This window comes from Aulostomus chinensis, chromosome 11, assembly GCF_037954235.1.
Source record: "Aulostomus chinensis isolate RoL2024-O1b breed Wild chromosome 11, RoL_Achi_v1.0, whole genome shotgun sequence".
Lineage (NCBI taxonomy): Eukaryota > Metazoa > Chordata > Actinopteri > Syngnathiformes > Aulostomidae > Aulostomus > Aulostomus chinensis.
Genome location: NC_141330.1, coordinates 16,068,878 through 16,081,049, shown reverse-complemented (window position 1 = coordinate 16,081,049; position 12,172 = coordinate 16,068,878). Strand labels below are relative to the sequence as shown.

General features: G+C 45.2%; 1 protein-coding gene across 2 annotated transcripts; it reads left to right on the top strand.

Moving 5' to 3' along the window:
* Positions 1-270: 270 nt before the first annotated feature.
* mboat1 (membrane bound O-acyltransferase domain containing 1) lies at positions 271-11,852 on the top strand. Of its 2 annotated transcripts, XR_015118571.1 has the most exons (14): positions 271-537; positions 1,632-1,777; positions 2,113-2,190; positions 3,975-4,070; positions 6,407-6,462; positions 6,619-6,673; positions 7,985-8,180; positions 8,472-8,664; positions 8,794-8,897; positions 8,980-9,044; positions 9,147-9,279; positions 9,656-9,807; positions 9,983-10,604; positions 10,723-11,852. XR_015118571.1 is itself a non-coding variant. In XM_086218898.1 (13 exons), exons 1-13 carry the CDS (start codon positions 448-450, stop codon positions 10,182-10,184), a joined length of 1,566 nt encoding a protein of 521 aa, XP_086075024.1. In that variant the 5' UTR covers positions 271-447; the 3' UTR covers positions 10,185-11,852. The 2 variants fall into 2 exon arrangements, 1 of the variants encoding a protein (XP_086075024.1); XM_086218898.1 differs by having other exon boundaries at positions 9,983-11,852.
* The last annotated feature ends 320 nt before the right edge of the window (positions 11,853-12,172 follow it).

Genomic DNA, 12,172 nt, shown 5'->3' with positions numbered 1-12,172 from the left:
TTTAAAGTAAAAATATAAGATATTCTACCAGAAACACATATTGACATATCATCACCAGGTTTCGGGCGAATTTCAAAAATTAAAACATGCTAAGACATTGTAGGAGATGACAAAACGGAGTTAAGGTTTTTTTTTAATTAAAAAAAAATCTTTGTTCTAAAATATAAAACTCAGTTGCACGTGCTTACTTTTATTTTTGTAGATTTGACCGGAAGTGCTGTTTAGTCTGATTGAGCTTCAGCCAGACTTTCTTTCTCGGCACTGTTGAGGGAAAGAGGAGGAGGAGGAGGAGGAGGAGGAGGGAGACCTGGAATGCTTTGCCTCGTCCTTACCGAACTGTGAACTGGTTTGACTTGTTGGACCTTTTTGGGGGGATAAGAAATGAAGTTTAATCAGAGAAAATAGTAACAAAAGAAGGAGAAAGACGAACAAGAATTTGGGGTCAGGATGGGCGAGCGGGCGGACAATTCGTTTAAAACCACAGGGTGTAAGTGGCTGCAGCCCGTCAGTGAATACCTGGGATTCCCCCTTGACCAGGTAAGAACGTCTGCTCGGAGTTCTTTAGAGAGCATACTTTTTTAACTCTGTGTTCTCCTAAACAGAAGAACATACTTGTAAGAGTTCCTCGACAGCAGCTTACCCCCGAAGGCGTACAGAAAAGACGCTGTTGGTATGTTTTCTTCAATAAAATGGGATTTGCGTTTTTGCCAAAATTCACACCTGCTGCCAGTCCAGACGGGTTCCTCGAACGCGGGTGGAGTTACTCGACACGCTCGCTTTCTACTTCGGGTAGACGGTGTTGCAGCTGGAGGACCCCCAGCATGAGTCTTCATGGGAAGGACTGTTAGACATCCACCCGCCGGTGTTAGGCCGGTGTCCAAATCAAACGAACACCCGGTGCAGCGGCTAGCAAGGCTACGGGGGGATCCGTTGAGTGGGACGAGGGATGGACAAATGCGCACCTAAGGTTGAATAAAAAGCGAAGAATGTGGATGGTTTCCGTTTGTTTTAATTGCTTATTCGCCGTCGCCTCAAATGATTTGTAACGTTTGGTGAAAGGAACAATGAGGAGAGAGGAGACAGACAGGGCAATTAAAAAAACCAAAGCTGCGAGACTTACATTTGATTTAAAATATATTATCTGGTTTTAAAAATGTATGGAATTAGGGAAATGTCCAAGCTGCAATGGAAGAGTGTGTGTGTGTGTGATCGTGTGTGTGTGTGTGTGTGTGTGTGTGTGTGTGTGTGTGTGTGTTTGTAAGTTCCACCGAACAATTCATATGGAAATAAACATGAAACCATCATGCACAAACGTCTCAGCATCAGTTAAACCGTCTGAAAACGCCCAGTGAACAACCTCCTCTCATCTTTTGATGCATGTCATACTTTGTATTCAACATGGCCTTAAAAGCTTTCAGTTTTACCCTGATTATGATGCCATTACTGCTCTGGGTGTGAAAAACTTAAGATGTGACACTCACATGTCAGCCATAACAGCAAGATTACACCGTCTCAAAGAACTGATTAGGTACTGACAAAGTGAGGACAGCAATTGTTTGCCATAGAAGAAAATGCAGGATGTTTGTTGACTACTTTGAGCCACCATTGTGAAGTCTTTGTGTACCACACAGGTGAATTTTTTGGCGTGTCAGCTGTTTGCCCTGGCTGCTGCCTTCTGGTTCCGTCTCTACCTCAACCCCAGCCAAGCCAACCCCCTGGTCAGACACGCTGTGGCCGCCCTCCTGGGCATTGCCTTCCTCATCTTTTGCTTTGGATGGTACGGTATGATGCTCACTGCTCACTTCATTAGTTTGCAGAAGAGGCCACGCCCCTTTATGTTTGCTGCTCACAGCCAATCAGACAGGCATTGACTGCCAAAGTGTACACACGTTTTGTCGATCATGTAGCTGTCAAGTGTTTGATGTCATTCCATTCCAGCTGATTCTCAGAGCTGCAGGTCCTGGTGACGGGAGGCTCAGGAATCACGTCAGATAGAAAAGACGTGATTCAGTTTCCTCATATAAAAGAATTCTGGGTTACTCACGTACTAGTAGTTTCTAATTGTGTGTGTGTGTGTGTGTGTGTGTGTGCGTGCGTGTGTGTCCTCTGCAGGTACTCAGCTCACATCCTGACAGTGGTGGTTGCAAACTACTTGATCATCCTCCAAGCTGACATCAACAATGTGCACAGGTAGGCTACGTTCAGCGCTGACGGCACCAACTGAATCGCTATCAAATATCAGGAGGTGCCATGTCATTCAGTGCTAAATTCCAATACTTGAGGAGGAAATCTCCATATTGAGTTTTGATTTTTATGTTGCATCTCTGCTTTGAGTGGAAAAATGCCAACATACTGAAACTGAAGACAACACGAAACCGCGTTTAGTTAAATTGGGTTTTGTGTTATGAAACTGTGTGGAGTGAATGTGAAAATGTCAAGAAGCTTAAAACTACAACCAAACATTTGTAGCCTGATATGTTATCTAACGTTCTTCTTTTCTTCATGGATTTGAAACGGCATAGAAAATACAACACAAACATCAGCGTCAAGATAATGATAAAGATACCAGGAGTAAAGTCAAAGCATGAGTGAAGTGAGGGAAATGTGTGGGTGATGCCCAGCCCCAGCTCTGGTGTGGAGACCTGGTCTTGGATGATAGATCACATTTTCTAGAATGCTGTTGCACTGAAGTGGGTCAACGCTCTACTCCAACTCAATATGACTGGTAACTCAGTGTATTTTATAGCAGCGTCACCACAAAGGTAACAAAGGGAAGGAGAATGATGAATATGCGGGTATGACAGTAACGGTGAGGGGAGACGGACCAGAGTGACCTGTCTACTCAGGAGGACGATCTCATGATAGTGAGGCTGCTGCTGCTGCTGCTGCCTCCAAGTCAAATTAGTCAAAGAGCTCCGCCTTCGTTACCTCACAGGTGTGTGTCTGGTGAAGTTGTCCAAAAATGGCATTCATACATCAATTTCTTAACTTTTTTTTTTTTTTTTTTTGCGTACATTCTCACTCCATCCTCAAAATTGTCCCTCATCCCTGAGTGGAATGCATCCGCTCCTTTATCTCTCTGTTGAAATGGAGCCTGAACGAAAATGCTACTGTTGAAAGAATGTAACTCATGAAAAACACGCGCCAGCCAGACCAGTTCGTGACATCACCGCTGACACTTGCAACCAGCTGTGGCTGTTGTTAAAGCCACTTCGTTCATACGATGAAGAATGACAGGAGAGTAACCAAACCTGCCCGAGTCTTGAGACTGTTTTGATTCTTTAACTTTGTGAATGGAGCATTATGACTGGAACGCAGGTGTCGCGGTGACTCGCCTGCTGCGGTTGAAGCAGGTGTCACTGCTCATACGCAGCAGTAACTGTCCTGGTTTCAACTTTGCACATCTCCCAACTCTTGATCTCCGTTCGGTTCACGCTCTCCACAGCAACAAAATACCTTCGGTTGGGTCTGGAAAAGTCTTCACCTGTGTGACGTCTAGGTTTTTATCTTGAAGATGAATATCTTCTTCTTCTTTTTTTCCCGAGTTGCTACATGAACATTTGTTCATTTTAGCTTGAACCAGATGTGTGAAATCATTTGTCAAGTGTGAGCTCCTTACCATGAAGTGTGAGCTCACTACATTGACACTGCTATTCACTATGAACACAGAGAAGGACTGCAATCGGGTGCACACTGATGAGGCTGACAGAGTGATGAGACGCAGACATTCCTGAAGACAACCCAGATACAAGTCTTGATCCTTGGCGATCTTTCAAAGCAGCGTGCCTCTCGAGGGCAAAGCAAGGCTTTTGTGCTGCGATAGATGGCAAATAAATGCATAGATAGAAAAGATGCCAGAGATTATGATCATAAGGAGAGGAAAAGCTAAAAGAGCAGGATGTTGATGTGATGTCTAAAGGTGGCGGGACTTCTAAGTAGCCTCCACCGTGCTGTGTTTGCCCCCTCTCCTCCAGGTACTCCTTGGTGACGGCGATGGGCTACCTGACAGTGTGCCAAGTCAGCCGAGTCTTCATCTTCAACTACGGGATCCTGTCGACTGACTTCTCTGGGTGAGGTGTTCATCTGTTGACCACACCTTCAGGGTGACAGGACATGAGTCATTGCAGCTGTAGAGGCCTACTAATGTTATCAGTTTCAGCACGGCGCGGTGCCATGACCTTGGGTAAATACACGTCTGATTAGAAAACTACCACGTCCAACTGTTGACAGCCAGGTTGACTGAAGGTGTCTCCTGGCAACTGTGACTTTATTGTGTTAGAAACGAGGCTGCAGGATGTTTACTCTTCAGTCTTTATTTGGCCGGTTTCTTTCATGACAATTTCAATTTGGGCTCACTGGTGATTGCAGAACAGGAAAGGGAAGATAAGCAGTGGCTCTCTGTGCCAGAGGTGGTACCAGTGGTTTGATTGGAAGTAGCGTCACAGGTTAAATTGGGAAATAGTGTTTTCTGAATGCAGTTGTGCCTGCCAGTCAGCAACTTCTTTGCAAAGTTCTGGTGGGGATGAATTTGCTGGCAGCCTCCCCTTGACTGCGCGTGACTCTAGTGATGAGCAGCCAGGCCTGTGACTCAGCCTTTGCTAGCCTCATACTGAACTAGAGGGGCAGTTTTCTGAGTGTCCACACGGGACTGATGAAAGACCCTGCTGAGCCTCAGTGGAATGAACTGATTAGGTGATGGTCAGCCAGTTTAACACGGAAGTTCTTGATCATCGCTCGTGTCTGTGACTACTTGTTAGCTGATCTTTTCTCAGCCCTGATCTTGAACTGGGTCAAACAGACAGTTCTCCATGAGTGTCGGCTGCAGCGGTGGAGGGTTTCGCATACTAGCCGCCACCCTGGAAATGTTTCCCTACAGCCAACGCTGGTTGTGCTGGCACTGCCAGCCCCACTGCCGGCTGGACTCTCTCTGCCTTCACTTTCCATGCAGCACACACAATGCACCCTCCTCACACACAGGAACCAGTGTGTGTGAGAGTGTGTGTGTGTGTGTGTGTGTGTGTGTGTGTGTGTGTGTGTGTGTGTGTGTGTGTGTGTATGTGAGAGAGAGAGGGTGAGTTGGAGTTTCTGTGTGCCTTTTTTGCACACACACTCACATTCTTGGGACAGAGAGGTCTCTATCTGTGAATGAGACGAGAGGAGGCGGTGTGAAACTGGTTTGCTCAGAATTACTGTCAAAGTCTTCTGTCGTCACCTCCCGTGCACTCTGTGTGTGTGTGTGTGTGTGTGTGTGTGTGTGTGTGTGTGTGTGTGTGTGTGTTAATCTCTGCTCCTGACAGTTTTTGTGTAATGCTTTAGCTTTAAAATTGCCTGAGGTGCTTAGTAGACATCGGGGTTTGTTTCCAGCCTGTAAGACTAAATTGAGAGCTCAAAAAACACTGTAGTGTGTCAGATCATGTAATTAATGAGGCCCATTGTGTGGTGCTTACACTGTAAGGCTGTACATTGTTGTTTTGGTGAAATCTACAAGTAATTAATACAAATTACTGTTAATTGAATTGCTCATAATTTTGAAATTACTTCAATTTTTAGTGGCTGTACTTCTATTTCGAGAGAGTTTAAAAATCAAATGTGCTAAACCAGATCTGGAGATGAGGGCCGGCGCTCCCAGACCATCTAACCAGGAGACAAATGGAGCTCAGGAAATCGTCCTCAGAAGGCTTCATTTGGTGCAAGAATTCACAACACAAACTCTAATTCACAGCCTTGGAATACTCAGAGAATCTGAACATACATACATCTGAACATTTTGTTCCCGCGCAAAAAATAGGTCTTCCAGACCAGTGACTGGATCGTGATCCATATCATCTCCTGGAGCTTAATGGGATTTATCTCTCTAATTAAAATACTTGGCATCAACAAATTCCATCCAAATATGTTCACATTTTTAGAATATAAATCCCTTAATCACAGGATCCAGATAAGAACAAGATGTGTGAATGCCGGAACATTCTCGCTTCAGCTGTTTTTGATGGACTCGAGGAGCTTGATGGATATTCTTCTATGATATGTAGAGAAAAACACTGCTCATAAATCCTGCCAAAAGTTAATCACTAGTTTATTGTAATTGTTTTTCTTATATTTCCAACAAAATCGAATGGAAACCTGTTTGAGTTTGAGAGATGTCCTGCTAACAAACGCCGGTGATCACATGGCCTCATGGCGGAGGCAGTGGAGACCCGTGACTTCATTCTGCAAACTCACAGAGGGAAGAAAATGAGTGTGGTGGTGTCACAGAAACATGTTCCTGCTGATCAGGCAAACAGCGAGGAGGAGCCACAACCCTGAAAACACACCAGGATGTTCTTCTAATTTCTGTGAAACAGTTTATTTAATGATCAGCAGTGTGTCCTCACTTCTGTTTAACAGTCAGGTCTTTTCTGTGCAGGCCGTTGATGATAGTGACCCAGAAGATTACAACACTGGCCTTCCAGCTGCATGACGGTGAGAGGGAAGACACACACGCGCACGCACGCACACACACACACACACACACACACACACACGCACATAGATTGCAGGATGGTGAGAAGTGGATGACTGCAAGTTTCCAAACACATTCACAGATAAATCATCTCTCCTTTTTCTTTTTTTTTCCAGGTATGTGTAAGAAGGCGGATGAACTGACGCCAGACCAGAGGCATCTGGCTATAAAGTAGGTTTTGACCTTGTTCGCCGTGTGTGTTAAGACTGGTTGTTTTGTACAGATGTATTAAACCTTGATGTAGGCTGGACTTGGGTGCATGTGTACGTGGACCCAGCGAGGCTGATGCAGGGAAGCGTCTCATCACTGTCTCTCTGTCTGTAGCTGCCCCGGCCAGCGTGAGGGAGATGCAGCCACGGTGAATAGCTCCCTCATGTACCGAGCATCATCTCGCATGGAAAATATTCCTGTTGTCTGCATGAGAATAGATCCAAACCACACATCCACCAGTGTGCCATGCATGCTATTTGACACTGACTCAGTAGGTTCGATGAATCCTGCAGCGGCCAATAGAATGATAGTGACCAGAGTTTCCCTGAACCGGATTCAGCTGTGAAGCTGCTTCTTAAATACCAAAATAAATCAAGACATGGCTCATATTGTAACGGGTGCTTACAGACACATATTCACCTGAGAGAAAAAGTCCTGAATTAATGAGGAGTTTTCCTGACAAAAACTATTTTGGCTCTGTTATTCAGAATTAATGAGAGAAGTCCAAATCCCAAGAGAAGGCTGTCATTCCTAGTTGAGAGCTCGAGGAGGCGAACCCTCCCGCCTGTTTACTTTCATCCAGGTCGATTTTGCTGGCGGTTGGAAACACTGGGAGATGCTCAGGTCTTGATGTCACACAGAGATAAAAAAAAACAAACGGTATCTGTGCGTTGACTTGGCATTCGTGACTGTGATTCTTCAGAGGGAAATGCAGTTGCTGCTCATTCATGAAAAATGTATTTTGTTGTTAATTCAAGAATCAATGTGCCTCATTAATTTAGAAAAACTGCTCTGGTTTTGTTTTGCGGATGAAAAAGTTCTGCTAATTTACATAAATAAACTTTCTTCATTAGAAATGTATCCTGTCAATTCAAGAAGATAGGTCTTTTATTCATCAGAGCAGTACTTCGTTCATTTAGAAAAGCAGCTCTAAAAACTACATCTTGTTCATTCATAAAAAATGTAGCCTGTGGATTTTTTAATTTTTTTTTTTTGTGCGTGTGAAAACTTAATATTAGTTTAAAAAAGACCTCTTGTTTTCCTGCATGTGCCCATTAGTCCTTGATATACAACACAGCAAATGTTCTCCAAACCACAGCAGTCCTGTGTTGACACGTTCTCATCATCTTCACTCTCATGTTCCTCGAGCTTCTCCTCCTCCCGCAGTGATGCTCCTTCTCTGATGTCACAACTCAGGTCAGAATAGGACACGGTGAAGTCAGCGGGGACAAGCTGATCCTTCGCTCTCTTCTTCTCTTGTTTTTCCTGCAGTGTGAAACCGTCTCTGGTGGAGTACCTGAGCTACAATCTCAACTTCCTGAGTGTCTTGGTGGGACCCTGTAGCAACTATAAGGACTACATAGAGTTCATGGAGGGCCGACACATCAGCAGCAGGCTCAGGAGACACTCGGGGACGCTGTGTAACGGCAAGAATGGCTACGATAAGATCCTGAACCCGTCTCCTCTGGTGAGAACCTCTGCTGCTCGTCTGATCACAAGCCTTCGAGTCCAACAGTAGAACGATAAAAAGTTTAAACTGAACTTTGGCTCAAAACGCAGATGACTGCACCGCTTGGGAGCAGGAAGATTGAACTCATCTTTGGTTTCTGTATTTTTGCTTCTTCTTTAGTTGAAGAATCTTGATTTATATTAAAAATAGTCATAATAACACGTCCTGCCTCCAATGGCGCCAGTAGAATAGAACCCTGCTCTTGGCTGCAGTCTGGTCGTCACGCGTGTCACATCATCATCTCTGCAGAATGCCGTCTGTCAGAAGCTGTTGGTTTGCTGCGGCTGCATGCTCTTCTTCCTCATCGTGACGCGGGCGTTGCCCATAACGTACAACATCAACCCCTACTTTGTTGGCCACGCCCCCTTCCTCACTAGACTCACCTATGCTTTCTTCTCCATACAAGCTGCCAGGCCCAAATTCTACTTTGCCTGGACTCTAGGTGAGGAGTGTGTGTGTGTGTGTGTGTGAGAGAGAGAGAGAGAGAGTTTGTTCATTCATTCCAGTTTGATGTGTTACAGTTCTATCACCATGTAACTCTTGTGCGTCTTCTCTCCTTCCATCCTGTCAGCTGACGCTGTCAACAACGCAGCAGGTTTTGGTTTCTTGGGGATGGATGAAAACGGGAAACCATCATGGGACCTCATCAGCAACCTGAACATCCTGGGGATTGAGGTGAGATTAAGACCATCTGAGGGATTAAAGAACTGGAGCAGGTGGACGGTCCGAGTCATTGTAGAGTCTTTGTCTCTTTCAGACTGCCACCAGTTTCAAGACCTTCATCGACAACTGGAATATAAGAACGGGAATCTGGCTCAAAACGTGAGTCAACTTGAGCACACACACACACACACACATAAAATAAATGACATTACAAACATTTCAGAGATGATTTTGAATGAACGGTCACTTCCGGTTCCTCAGAGTTTGTTATGACCGAGCCCCGCGGCACCGCCTGGCCTTGACCTTCATCCTGTCCGCGCTGTGGCATGGCGTTTATCCGGGCTACTATTTCACCTTCATCACTGCCATCCCCATCACCATGGCAGCACGAGCCGTGAGTACCCCGGAAACACAAATGAACTCTTACAACTGAAAGAACATTTTTAATCACTGCAGTTAGTCACAATATTTACTGGACTGATTTGTATACACGGACACTCGTCATCACTTCACATCCTGGTTCACAGTCACATGATGGGTGTGGCCTGTTGGTGGGGGGGTCAGATCCACCATACGGACTCAAGCTGTTGTTGTTTCTAAACAGAATTGTAATTTTAGTGACTCAGAAAACCTTATTTTTCCAACGGTGAATATCACTTCCACCGGCCGATGTGGCTGAATAACAATAAAGCAAATCTTCATATACTCCCTGTATGAGACGTCATTCTTTTCAGGGCAGAAACGTTTCTGTACCTGTTTTTATCCAACAGATCCGCAGGTCTGTCCGTCACTACTTCCTGGGCTCCAGAGGCTTGAAGCTGGGTTATGACATCATGACGTGGGCCGCCACCCAGCTGGCCATCTGCTACACCGTCATGCCCTTTCTCCTGCTGGCAGTAGAACCCACTCTGGTTTATTACAGGTAGCAGGAGACTGTTAGTGAGGGTTCCACAACCTTCTGCTAAGTTCTGACCTGACTGGTTGAAAATAGCACCACACGGTCGCTTTCTAGCTGATGGGTTCTGATGGATTCTTTTTTTTTCCTTCTAATGTGATATCTGGTGTGACAGTTCTCCTCCTGTTGTCCTCTCTCGCAGGTCCATGTACTTCCACGTGCACATCATCAGCATTCTAGCCGCGATCGTCCTGCATCACAAACACAAAACCAAGGATCCCTCTGCCAACACTAAAACGCTCTCCTCCTCCTGCTGCTCGCCTCCGTGCTCAGCCCAGTGCCAGCCTGTTCACTCCAACAACAATGACAAAGTGGACTTGAAACTCTCTCTCAGAGACGAGTGAAAAACCCCTAAATCCATTCAAAGGAGGATCAGTGTTTTATTTATTTTTTTAGGATGTGAAAAAGAGAGAGGACATAATGGTTGAACCTGTGGCACTGGATGCACATGGGATCTTCACTGCTGCTTCCTCTTTGCGCCCCCCCCCCCCCCCCCCCCCCAATCTGCTGTCCCGCTTCTAAACAGCCAGTGGGATGGAAGCCAGCGCAGCGGGAGAGCGGAGGGACACACACGGGGTATAAATACCACAACACCAACACACACAAATTCATGCATAAAGAGACAAACGTGCACATGCTCTCTTCTTAGACACACTCGTATTTCGTCCCACAAAGGCCGCCCTTGTGTGGCCACAACAAAAGAGCATAACGAAAGGAGAGGGATGGAGGGAGTCAGTGCACCCGCTGCACCCTCTGGGACAATGGTACATACTCAAACATGAACACACACACACACACACACACACACATATATATATATATACACATATAATTGTGTAGTAAAACTCTGTATTTTTCCCTCCGTTTACTGGCTGCATGCAGCTTTTAAACACTCTATCAGAAGCCAGCAGCTCCTCCAGGTGAGGGGGCCTGATTCTCATTTGAATCCTGCTGAAGCAGCTTGTCGTGTGAACGGTGCCGGACGCCTGACACATGATGGAGGCGAACTTAACTCACTGTAGAATCGTGAGTGTTCACACGTGGAGCTCGGGGTTGTTTTATGACATGTACCGGAGCTCGCTGAGACATCTGCTGGTTGCTCGTATGTCTGCTGAGGGAAGTCATGAAGGTACACCGACTGAAACTGTCAATCCACCAATATGACACTTTTCACCTTATATCACTTTTTTTTCTTTTATTAGATCTTATTGAAACACAGTAGGAGTTGATGAATGTTGTTTATTGTGTGTTCTCACTCTCACCTGTGGGGTGCACTGGGAACTTAATGGTGACGTTAACGCTAGCTGCGGCAGGCTAGCACCTACAATGACATGTGCTAACAATGCTAATTAGCTGCAAATGCTAATGAAGAAATTCCGTCTCATTGGGTTAGTCACAGCCATGTTAGAACCATGTTGGACACACACACACACCTGAGTGAAGAGACCCTCCCCTCATATTAATGTGATTCATAGATGATGGGGGGCAAAACCTCTAACTGCATTAAAAACATGGTGGTGTTACAAAGTAGTGATGCAGAGAATCTCCTTGACTGCACTCTGAGGAACTGATACAGAGCTAACCTCCACTCGTTAGCAATAACATGTTTGTATGTGTGTGTGAGTGTGTGTCTGTGTGTGTGTTTCTAAGGAGCAGGAGGCATGAATGGGCTGTCAGATCCAGCAGCTATTTAAATAACTTGACACTGATTTTTGGATGTATAGTTTTGTTTTTTGTATGTTTCTGCACCTTTTTATGTGATCAGATAGGCTACTGACTCTGTGTGTGTGTGTGAGAGAGTGAGGAAGTGTGAGAGTGTGATATCGGCTACTGTTGGCCCATTTTAGTATTGTTTTTAAGGAAGAAAGAGTGAGATAAAACTAGATAACAAATAAAGCTTCACTGAAACAACTATTGTATTTTTCTTAAAGTTTGAATGTTGGAAAAAATATTTTTAGCTTTGTATGTATTTAATAAAACTGAAGAATGCTAAACTGTCGTGAAGACCAATGTCCTATTTGCTGGCTCGTGAAGGGGCCCTGCTCTGCCACATGCTTCCCCAGCTGTAAAATCCCTGATACTCTTTTAGTAGCTGCTGCTTTTCCCCGATGTGCCACCTTTGTGTTCCCTTCTGACACTGGTGTGTGAGTGTGTGTGTGTGTGTGTGTGTTTTGATCAAACCACAGCTAAGCGCCAACTAATGACAACCGGGGGGAAAGAAGAGGAGGCACCAAGGAACACAAATCACTCCTCTCAGTATACAGAGGAGTGTCTTTGCTCTGTATTTATGGAAGGAAATGTAACATTACACACGTTATGAAAATTCAACAGC

Bases quoted from the DNA above. Each gene is read 5' to 3' on its own strand.
- mboat1 (XM_086218898.1), top strand. From the start codon at position 448: ATGGGCGAGCGGGCGGACAATTCGTTTAAAACCACAGGGTGTAAGTGG. The intron at 538-1,631 runs GTAAGAACGTCT...TGTACCACACAG, and splicing joins TGGGATTCCCCCTTGACCAG to GTGAATTTTTTGGCGTGTCA. The intron at 8,665-8,793 runs GTGAGGAGTGTG...CCATCCTGTCAG, and splicing joins CTACTTTGCCTGGACTCTAG to CTGACGCTGTCAACAACGCA.